This window comes from Microtus pennsylvanicus, chromosome 12, assembly GCF_037038515.1.
Source record: "Microtus pennsylvanicus isolate mMicPen1 chromosome 12, mMicPen1.hap1, whole genome shotgun sequence".
Classification (NCBI taxonomy): Eukaryota; Metazoa; Chordata; class Mammalia; order Rodentia; family Cricetidae; genus Microtus; species Microtus pennsylvanicus.
Window position 1 is genome coordinate 48,059,120 of NC_134590.1, and position 12,427 is coordinate 48,071,546.

Here is a 12,427-nt window from a genome sequence, read left to right on the forward strand (position 1 = left end):
TACCAACAGGGTCAGCTCTACTGTGCTAGACAGGCAAGGTTCAGGGCCTGCTCTCTCCAGTGCTGTAACTGGTAAAGAGCAATGCCAATTCTCCCTAGTGCTGCAGTCAGTGAGGGGTGTGGCCAATTCTGGGCATCCTTATCTTCTTCGCCCTCGGTCGTAATAGGAGTCACAGATGTCAGCTGCAGTAGGGTCACAGACCCAGACAAGGGCCGTGTCAGCAGCCCAGGCCTGGACATCACTAATGCCCCAGGTGGTAAGCAAGCCACCCACCTCAGTCCACTCCTCATTGCCTTTACCTCTTCAGATCTGGCTCTCTCCACAGGATATGAATCACCCTGTCTTGCTCTTTCTCTCCCATACCCCACCTTATAATTGCTCACCATAATAGTTCCCAAGCATCCAGTGCCACACCGTGTCCAGCAGGCAGTGTTTTCTCCTCTCCCCAGGGCAAGCTGCTCTGGGAAGGTGTGTAGGTGTCCTTGTCCCACTCAGTTACGGTGGCACTGAGAAGGGGAGTGCTTTCCCCTTGCTGCCTAGAGCATGTCACCTTGCTGTGAAGAGAAGCCATGACCATGGCAGCTCTTATAAAGGAAAAACATTTAATTGTGGTGGCTTATATTTTCAGAAGTTTAATGTATAATCATCATTTTGCAACACATTGGCATGCAGGCAGACATGGGGCTGGAGCAGGAGCTGAGAGTTGTGCATCTTGACTCCCAGGCAGCAGGAAGTGGTCTGGAACCTTGGGTATATCTTGATATATATATATATATGAGCCCACCTCCACAGTGACCAGTGACACACTTCCTCCAACAAGGCCATACCTACTCCAACAAAGCCATAGCTAATAGTGCCTCTCCCTATAAGCTTATGAGGCAGTTACATTGAACCTACCACAGTAGTACAAGGTAAAGTGGTGGTTAATGAAGACCATCATTGGAGAGAACAAATGGCTTGAGAGCATATTAGTTAGAAGAAGAAACCAGGTACTAGGGGAGGTAGCCCAGTGATAAAGCCCTAGTGTAGCCTCTATGGAGACCTGGGTTTAATTCTCAGCACTAGAAAAATAAAAAGCTAGGAATAGGGACTTCTGTATAGAATAAACACCAATTATCAACTCTAGACAAGAGAAAGTCATTAATCTCAAAACTGTAATCAGTATTTTAAAATCCTTGTAGGTTGTGTTCCTGGTTAGAACAAAGTAAATGCTGGTCGCTTTCTGTTACACCATTGTTTCTTCACAGAGCCATTCTTGACTTATCGAGCCTTCATTACTCAAATGTCCAATAAGTCATATTGGCCATTGAGGTGTATATATATATATATATATATATATATATATATATATATATATATATCCCTGTCTTTGTCATGAAGGGTTATGGTATAAATGTCCAATTCAGGGGCGAGCACTCCATGGTCTCTTACTCTCTTCGCTTTCCTTGACTAGCAGCAGACAGGACTCTGCTAATCACCATCTACTGCAAAAGAACCTTCTCTGACGATGGTTGACAGACACAATGATCTTTGAATAAAATCACATTATTAAGAATAAGTTAAATACTATGCCCACTTGGCAGAGGAATAGTAGTATGTTTTCCCATAGATTCTTGGTCCCAGTAAAGGTGTCAGGTATGAGGTTAATCTTATGACGCAAGCCTTAAATCCAATCAGAGAGTAGTTGGTTACGCTCGTGATTTTTTAGTCATTATTGTATAAGTGAAAATGTCTTCTCAGACTTGTCATTATTGTAGCCCACAGAGTTCATAGCTAAGAAATATCGATAATTACTTACCTTCTCCAGTAGCATGTATAAAACATGATAGCACCATGAAACTAGCCAATATCTAGGAATGAAGGACTCAGATGAGTCCCAGCTTGATTTCTTCATATTCTATGATTCAGGTAGATGGGATCATCATACAAGAGGAGATAGAAAGATCGTAGGATCCATAGGTGATGAAGGACTACAAAGAGTTGCAGTTTGAGATCCTAGCAGAGCAGTTGCACTTATGAACTCGCAGAATTTTAACAGTATGCACAATACCTGAGCAAGCTCAAGCAAGAACGTGTGATAGATTCTGGGAGAGGGAGGACCAGTTTGCTTTCATAGTTTGACCCTTGCTAGATCATCCAAGTAGAAAGCCATATACCCAAGAGGATTTGAGTAGCACAAATTGTACTTGTCTGGCTTCAAAGTCATTATGGAGCCTTGAACACCTATCCTTCTGTCTCTGCTTCCTGAGTTCTAGCATTACAAACACTCAGCCTAGATGATATTCCTTTGCCCAGGAAAACACCTAGGACCACCCCAGATGTCCAAAATGATTCCATCGTCTACATGTATACAGTTGACATATTTTGGAAAATTCACTTGGCATTCCTTATTATCTCAAGTCTCTATCAACAAGTCCAAGTGATTCTTTAGAGGCACTGTACTGCAGCTCTTCAAAATGCTGTGTAGGTGAATTTAATAACCATGATTCAGTCACAGAACACCTCCAACTGCAATGATGACGTAAATAATGGAATCTTCTCGCTGAAGAAGCTCTGAAGTGTCACAATCTACCTACTAGTAAACAAGCCAACTAAGCAAATGAAAGTCAGCATCTTACATGCATTGAAGAATTTGAGGTCTGCGAACTAGGCTCTTTGAATGTTGGTGACAGTTGTGTGGCTTGAGCAGTTTGTGGGGCCTCTGGCTGTAGAACCAGTATTTATCTCAAGTGCAGGAACCGGCATTTTGAAGCCCATTCCCTATGGAGGGATACCTTGCTCAGTCTAAATATAGGAAGGAAGGCCTTGGTCCTGTCTCAAGTGATATGATAGACTTTGTTGACTCCGCATGGGAGGTCTCACACTCTCTGAGGAATAGATGGGGAGTAGGAGGAAGAGAGGGAGAGGAAACTGGGATTGGTATATAAAATAAAAGTATTGTTTTTAAAAATATGGGAAAAAATAAACCATTAAAAAAAGGATTCAAGTCAGGTCTGGTGGAAAATGGCTGCCACTTAAATTAGAGGAATAGACAGGCAGGGCAGTAAATCCCAAATTAACAGAAAGCCTTGCAAAGAAATTTCTGTATGTAACAGGTCTGGTCCTGTGAAAGGAAACCTAAACAGAATTAATGAATTGTCAGAGGTTTGATGTGGACAAATTCAAGAGTGAAACATGTTGACCTGTGCTACTAGACCCTTGCTGTGTTGTAGAAACCACTCGATGCATACTGCTGTATATTACACTTCCTGATTTGACTATCATGACATCACATCTTCATTTTGCACATGGGGAAGCTGAGGCACATTGAATGTCAAGAAGTGGATGAATGGCCCTTGGCTAGAGTTTTAATTTTTAACTTTGGGTTAACATTGGATTTATAGAACGTTCATTTCCTCACAGATCTTGGTTATGACAGTTGATATCAGCTACCAATAGCCATGCAGGCAAGATGGCAAGTGCCAATCACTGATCAATGCTCAGTCATGTGGCAAGCCAGTCTACTCACCTCAAGAAATACCCCTCACAGGGGAACCATAGCGAGGAGGGAGATTAGAGAATAGTTAGGGGGGGAGTATCAAAGTGAACTTCTGTTATGCATGTAGGAAAATGTCACAACACAATGCAACTCACTATTACATACAGTAAACATATACTGATAAAACACTACATAAAAACCTCACATCCATCACCTCTTACTGTTGGCAATCATCCCTCCCCCCAACCTTAAGTGAGCACTTTGACCTCATCCTCTCCGCTCCGCCCACTGCCTCTCTGCACACAGCTCTCGCCCATTCCCAAAGGCCATCCTAAGGCATGACAGTCCCTTATAAGACCATTATTTAGAGCACATAGTGCTTTTGGCTCTGCACCGCATCCCTCCCAGGACAACTGCAGCCTAAAACATTCTGCTGAGTGATGAATATGTGTTCTCCAGGTGAGGTGTGCTGCTAGTAATTAAACAGTATTAATTCCATCAGCTTTGATTTACATTCTGAGCTCCCAGTAATAAGGCTCGGCATTCTATTTTCCTTCTGACTAGCACTGAGTAATAGAATTGGTGTTTAAGGATTATCATATAAATCTATTTTTTCTGGTCAGTCAGTATTGGGGAATTTCTTTCAATATATTATAAATGTATTCATTATTCTCAAGTTCGTAAAAATAATTAAAAGCTACAGGCCAAACACAAATTCCCAGGACATAAAAACATGACTGGCACTCTCCTGCCAAACACTGAGATTGCCAACTTCTTGGTTTGAGGCTCTAATGAAAAATTACATCCCCATCTTTTCACGCACTAAAGGACTCAGGTGGAAGCCCCTCCCTTCTCGGGAGTGAGACAAACATCCTGCCTATCAGAACAAAGCAGCCTTGTCATTTTGGATATTTTTAGCAACCTGCCAACTTTCTATTTTAAAACAAACTATACGTTTAAAAACATAAAAAATAATTTTCTTAAATGTGTTCATGAAGAAGTAGATATCATGTGTTCACATAGCAAGAAAAAGAAAAATTCAAAAGTAAAGCAATCAAGAGGGAAATAAAGAAGAAATTCAAGTATGTCTAACCTATCACTGAGATCTCTCATTATTCCTTTATATAAAACATGACCATCACTGCCCTCAGCTGACCTTCCATACTAGATATATCATATTTATGGGGCCTAAGCATAATGAACAACTCTTGCTTTTCCATTTAAAGAATTCAAATTTTTGGGTAGGCAAAGCACAACCAATCTTGTTCTTAAATGCTAAGACAAACCATTAAGTACAATATTAACTGAAATACTATAGGGACTGTGAGAATTTTGTGGATGGAAGGGGAAGTCCATGAGGGTTTTATGTTTTCTTGTTACTGTTGTTGGTTTTTCCATTTTAACCCCAGGGTAACTTATACTAAGTTATATGACTAATGGGGGGGGGGGTCCCAATTTGTGTGGTCCACCTTTGTAATGAAGAGCTGGACCGTGAAAGCCATAAAAGGGCTGCAAAAGTCCACAGTTCTGGGAAGAAGCATAGGCAAGAGCAATGCAAATGTTTATTTCACCTGGTAGACCATATGTGACAGACTGTTTTATCTACAATGGAATATTAATTTTCTGGTTTTGGAAAGGAAAACACAGTGCTCATTTGTATTGTTGTAAAACTTGTGAATTTGCCCCACAGGATAAGTAATACTCAAAGCAGCATCCTAATTAAAAGGAAAACTCAGTTGCCGTGCAAGATAATATAAGAGAGCATATAAATTGTAAACAAGATGCATGCTAAAAATGAAAAAGACAAGCTGGATTGGAAAGGAATGAAATAAGCTTTGGAAATGTGCTTCTTAAATGAACACAAATTGTGAGATAATGTCTCATTGAACAATAAAAATAACAAACCAGTGGCAAAGATGTAATAGAATTCCCCATGTATACCATTTTAATCTTAATATAATTTTCCCCAGTGCATCCATGTTTATTGAACTACTATGACCGATTCTTTCTCACTCTGTCCAAAGTTACTGAAATTGTGTTCCCCACTGTAAATAATTCCCTTATAATGAACATGAAAACGATCCAGAAATTGACCACAGTTTATAAGAGGAAAAATGACATTTCATCTACTCACAGAAAAGGCCTTCCAAGGATGCCAAATCTATACAGTTTCCTAGGGGAAGCAGCAGGAGAAGACTGGAAACCCTTCCTGTTTCCTGCTGTGTCATCAACTTAATGCCTTGGTCTCTTTTCCTGCCCAGAAAATACAGAGAGTACTCCCAGGGAATCATAACAAACAGTGTGCTGGATAAAAGCTCATGTGAGACATCCTAGGACCAGTGTGTGTGTGTATGTGTGTGTGTGTGTGTGTGTGTGTGTGTGTGTGTGTGTGTGTATACTTGAATTATATTATGTGAACTGCCTCATTTTCCCCATCAGCAAAGAAGATAATAATAATACTGCTTATCATCATATAAGGACAGAACGGTACATAAGGTGGATGTACTAGAGGGCAAAATGGAACCCCTAAAGGAGTCCTGTACCTACTGCTGACTTCCACTAAAGAAGTTCAGAAAACCAACAACTTCAACCAACTCTATGGCCATTTCAAACATCTTAGTTTCCATTGTAGTAAATCCCTGCATCTCCACTGCTTACATTCATATTGGCCGCTCAAAGCATGTGTTTATATCATGATATTTTAAAATAAAGATTTATAGAATTACAACCAACCCAAGGCTCGAGGAACATAACAGAAGAAGGAGGGGATGAATGGAAGAGCCAGAGGATGGGGTCCTGTATTATGAGATGCTGTCTCTGGACATAACAGAAATTGTACACAGGAACTCACTGCAATTACGACTACCTGCACAGGAACAAGCCACCCAAATCAGTCAACATTCTAGCATGAAATGCCAATTAGACTTGGTGGTTTTACTGTTGTTCTTTTTTTTTTTTAAGAAAAAAGGACAAAAAGAAGAAAAGGGAACATGTTGGAGAGAGTACATGGGAGAGCAAAGCAGAGCATAAATAAGATCAGGGTACATGGTGCTCATGTGTAAAATTGCCGATAATGAAGCAGTTTAAAATAATTATTTTCTAAAAATATACAAAACCCATGTAAAGATGGGGTTGATGTCCTGTTTGTCTCTTCACTTTCAATTTGGTATTGTTGTGTGACTAGAATCTGGGATTTTGGTAAATATTAACACAAATACTGCTTCTGGGGCTGTTGGATGCAGCTTGTTGGTAGAGACTCTGCCTAACAAACACAAGGTGATGTGCTCCATCCCTGACACTGGCAAACAAAACAAAATGAGGTAAAGCAAGACGTTCCCTTTCCATTCAAATTCATTTTTTATTATTTTCCAAAGTTCATTAGACAAAAGAAAGATATGTATTTGACAAATCATTGACAAAATGTATTGTAAACATTAACAAATATGTTTCATTAAATTTATTAGCAGTTCTCTTGCTGGACAGAATGCATACTGTGACTTTTAGTTTTGTTATTTTGTGCTAAATTAAATATTAGAAATTTTATAAATTAAACACTCACAGAAATTTCCTAAGCAAAAATAGCTATGCACCCAAAGTAAGCAGGGGCACAAATCTATGCTTATGCTAAGAATTCTGCTATTAGAGCTGCAAGTCAACTGTGCATTATCTTCATAGATGCTTCATTCATTTTCCAGAAAATTTTTCTAAAAATTTAAATTAAAGTTTCCAAGTAGATCTAATTTTTTTTTTTACTGAAAATCAGTTTCTGTGATACTCTATTTTACTATCTAAGATGCTTTCAAATAAAATACAGATAACATTCCTAGGATTCAGGTTTTATAATCTCAGACCATTGAGAACAAAACTTGTTGTTCTCTGAGAAAACATAACCAAAGTAGCCTTCAGTCTCTCAAGCAGCAGCAGCTTCTGTGAAGGCCATTTCCCAATTATCTTCCTTACAGAGCACCTTCCAGGCCATTGTTTCTGATGACCTTTGCATATTCCTTGGCTGACCTGTACGGGACTCGGGGTCTAGCAGGATCTTCAAAATCAACATGGAAGAGGCCAAACCGTCTGCTGTACCCATTGTTCCACTCAAAGTTATCCAGAAGTGACCACGCACAGTACATTTGAAGGTTGACTTCATCAACATGGATAGCTGAAAGGAAAAGAGTCATTAGCCTTTCTGGGAAAGTTCCGAGAACAAATATCACTGAAGAGCACTGGGCACCTCCTTCTCCTGCTCTGCTGGAGATCTCAGTGGCGACAGACAAAATTCTTCTTTGTATTTTTAACCACAGACATAATGTTGAAATAAAGTACAGTTTGGGATCTAATGCATATGCTACTTAGCTTGATTTAGCTACTGCATAGTTTGTACCATCATGAAAGCATCAGGCCCCATACCAGATCATAAAGTGATTGTTGTCACTTGAAATAATGCCCTTTTCTAGTTTTATGCTTGACCTGAGCAGGAGCTTCAGTTCAGGAGTTCGGTCACGGACAGGCAGGAGTGACACATAACCCCAGCATGGGCAAGTCTGACACAGGGGGGGTGGATACACATTCTACTTAATGAATTATAGATCTTCCTGGATGGCATAGTAAAACCTTATCCCAACATTAAAAGAAGTTACTTATTCTAATAATGTAATCAGTCATTTTGACATTTGTTTCATTCTTTTATTCTCTTAATGCACATTTCAGTGTCTTTTCCAGAACACTCACACACATACACACACACACACACACACAAACACACACACAAATATATGCACACACATACACAATCACACACTTTTATAGTGTGTATTCAGTAAAAAACACTATTTGTCATCACAGTACAGCTTTTAATAGCTGAGAAAATGCACTGGTCACTTGGAAGAGATGAGAGTAGCATGCCCAGAGAAGCCTGTCCCTTATATTCCCATGAGCAAACTGGTACCTGTCTGGTAACTCAGAAAAATGTGAGTTCACAGCTCTAGGAAAGTCCTCAGACAAGTATGAGAAACTAAAAATAATATGGCAACCTCTGTTACTTGGCCACTGTTGCACAATGACAAAGACAGGCTAGTTTATAAGCAATTGGCCAATAAGTTTTCATAGTTCAAAGAAATGAGAAGTCCTAAATCAAGGCAATGGTAGCTTCAGCATCTTGTGAGAGACTATATTCAAGTTTATTAATGATACATTCTTGGTGTATCTTCATGTGGCAGGAAGGGCAAATGAACTTCTTCATATCTTTTCATATATGGTCATCAACTCCATTGATGACAACCCTTTTCTCACTATCTAATCATGTCCCAAAGTCCTCACCTCATAGTACAATCATTTTGAGAGCTAGGTTCTCAACAGAAATTTTAGAGAAACTCTATATACATCCTATATCACATTGCTTATGTCTTCCATCTAAACTCAGAGTGATGCTTCAGCCCTTTAAGAATCAAAGAAATCAAAGACAGGACTCTATATACTAGACTTGCACAATATCAAGCTACACAAAAATCCCTTCATTGATATGGAAGAAGAGACTCATGAAGCCCCACTTCTAACTGAAGAGCCATTTACAATTAATTGTTTCTGGCAAATAGAGTGTCAATTTTCATCAGGCATGTGGCCTCTGAAAGGTTATCCATGCTCCAGTAGGTGATTCCTACAACCCAACAATATACAGGCAGCACTAAGTAAATTAAGTGGTCTGGTAGTTTGAATGTAATTGGCCCCCATAATCTCGTAGGGAGTGGCACCATAAGGAGGTATGGCTTTGTGGCAATAGGTATGGTCTTATTGGAGGAAGTGTGTCATTGTTGGGGCAGACTTTGAGGTTTCCTATGTTTGGAATACCTCCCAATGAGTCAGTCTATTTCTTTCTGCCTGCAAGATATAGGACTCTCAGCATCAGTATCAGATCTGCTTATACTTCATCATGCTCCATCATGATGATAATGGACTGAATGAACTTCTAAAACTGTAAACTAGCCACTCTATCTAATGTTTTCTTTATAAGAGTTATGATGGTTGTGGTGTCTCTTGATGCAATAGGGAACCTAATTAATACAGAAGTTGGCACCAGGGACTCAGGTATTGCTGTGATAAACCTGACCATGTGTTTGTTTGGAGAAATTTGGACTTTTGTACTTTGGATTAGAAAAGCAGTGGAATGCTTTAAGCACTGTTTAATGGGCCATACTAGTAGGAGCATAAAAGGCACTGGCGCTAAAACTTATTGGAACTATGGGGCTGGGAAGAGCTCACTCAAGAGATTTCAGAGAAAAATTTTAGCATGATTCCTAGGAATTATTCTTGTGATGTTTTGGGAAGAAAGTGGTTACAATTTGCCCTTGTCCAAAGATTCTGCTTGAGGCTAAAGCAAAGAATTTTGGATTGATTCTGCTTGCAGAAGAAATCTCAAAACAGCCTATTATAGACTCTGCTGTGTGGTTTTGGTGATAACTCTAGTAAAGATTTGTAATGAAAAGAAGCAAGCTGAGCAGGGTAAATTACAAAAAAAAAAATTGAGAAAAAAATAGAATACCAGAAAGTGGAATGGAGCTAAATCTGTGTTCAAGGAGATAGATGGATTAAGAAATGGAATAAAGGGAGTGGTGACCTCGGGGCAAGATCCTACCCAACAAGTTTTCAATTTCTAAAATTTTCTTTAGTTCTAAAGGAACTAAAGAAAAGCTTAGAGCCCATTATGGTGGAGTACATCTTTAATCCCAGCACTGGGAAAGCAGAAGCTGGAGTTCTCTGCATTTGAGGCCAGCCTGGTGTACAGAGCAAGTTTCAGGACAGTCAAAGTTATGCAGTGAAAGACAGAACGCTGTAGAAGACCTAATTGAATAAGAGAACCATGTTACATCTCCATCAAGCAGTAGAACATGGCAGGTTTGGTCACATGGTTCTGGGTTCAGAGTTAAGGACAGAAGAAAGGAGTTATCTAATAAAGCCACTGACGTCAGGCATGTGTCAGGGGTAACCCTAAATGAAGGCATAGTAGAAAAGCCATTGAATAAAGCTGTGAAGTTAAAGGCTGGATTTCCTTGGAGAACCCAAGATGTTAGAGATGCCAGAGTCATGGGATACTTGCCAAAAAATAGCTTCTAATGGGGAGTAGAACCAGGTAAAGAGAAAGAAGTATGTTGCAGCCAAAAAAAAAAAAAGCTAAACAGAGTTGCAGATATGAAGAGCATTTTGACATTAGGCATGGAGCTAGCTGCAGAGGTTAGGGTTTGCCCAGCTGGATTTTTATCTTACTTTGGTCCACTGTATGTCCTCAGTATGTCCTCAATATGCTCACTTTGATCTTACTTTTGTCTACTCTATGTGTTCACTATGTTCCCTTCCCTGCATTTTGGAGTGCTAATATATAACCTTTGCCATTATATGTTGGAAGTATGTGATCCACTTTTTTATTTTGATTTTTTAGGTGATTATAGTTAAGAAATTGCATAAGCCTCAGAAGAGACTTTGAACTTTGGACTTTAAAACATTGTTGAAATTGATAGATTATAATGACTTTTGAAGTTGGACTAAATGAATTTTGTTTTATAATATTTTTATAAGCTTATGGGGGTCAGCTAGTGAAAAAATGGTAGGTTGAACATAATTGACCACCATAATTTCAGAGGGAGTGGCACTATCAGAAGTGTGGCTTTGTTGCTGTAGGTATGGCCTTGTTGGAGAAAGTGTGTCACTGTGGGCCTGTGCTTTGAGGTTTCCTATGCTTGGAATACTGCCCAGTGAGTCAATTGACTTCCTGTTACCCTCAAGTTGTAGCACTCTTAGCTCCAGCACCATGACAACCTGTACATCACCATGCTCCCTGTAATGATGATAATGGACTGAACTTCTGAAATTTCAAGTGAGTCACCCACACCTATTAAATATTTTCTTTATATGAAGCACATGGTCATGGTGTCTCTTCATAGCAATAAAAACATAAAAGAAGTGGATTAAAATATAAAACATGGAGTTAGGAAAGTGATGGAATGACATAGGAAAAATTAAAGAGAAATGAATGGGAGTAAATTTAGTCATTAAATACATTAAAAATATATGTCAGGAATTATGAAATACCAAAAAAGGAAAGAAACACTAAAAACATGGATCATTTGGGCAAAAACTGCACATGTACATAAATACAATATTCATTATAATTTCTGTGATTTCTCTAAAATCATCATTCTACTCTATGCTAAAAGACCAAAATGGGGAGAAATCTCTAAATCATTACCCAGTTATTTTCATTGCTTGAGAAGGGTAATAGAGTTTATATTTTTAAATACTATTTAAGTCTCTCAGAATTCTAAGATTATGGTTATCCTCACACTGACCATTTTCTTTGTGAAAATCACAGTCAGAGAACTTGTTCTATGACCCACTAAGACACATTTCTTCATTTGGAAATCAAGTGAAAGGTTGGTTAGTTTAACAAGATGGCCATATCCCTCAATAAGCAAGGAGAAAATGAACATTCATATAATAAATCAGATTTTAATTGCACTCGGTATTGTTTTCATTCCGAGTGAGTCCTGTAGCTAAATATTTATATAATCAAGCTCTAATCTCATTTTTCTTTTATATCTGTCTATATTTTTCAAGTTGTTGAGAAATACTGTATATCTCTTCTACTATCCATCGGTAGGTCTCTGAATCTTAAGAGTTTTGTTTATAGAGTCAGATATTATGCAGACAAAACATTCTTGGCAGACTGGTTGATACATGACCCCAGTTACAGTTGTATCGAGAGACAAGCAACGTGTTTTGATTAGAGAGTGTTTTATAAACGGTGTAGGCAAAGCATTAAGCCAAGTTCTGTTGACATTTTTAAATGAAATTACACTTAGAAAATGAAAATACAGAGCAGTCAAACATATTAAGCTTTACAGGACTAAAAATACTTATAAGACATTCCTTCTTCTCTTATCCGTTGTCATTTGCACGAAT

General features: G+C 38.8%; 1 protein-coding gene across 1 annotated transcript in view; it reads right to left on the reverse strand.

The window, feature by feature from the left end:
- Positions 1–7,434: 7,434 nt before the first annotated feature.
- The window catches only part of LOC142832723 (cytosolic beta-glucosidase), a 127,586-nt gene continuing 122,593 nt past the window's right edge, over positions 7,435–12,427 (reverse strand). Inside the window, exon 5 of the mRNA XM_075943431.1 lies at positions 7,435–7,637. Within this exon, the coding sequence (XP_075799546.1) occupies positions 7,435–7,637 (203 nt within the window). The remainder of the gene's footprint in view (positions 7,638–12,427) is intronic.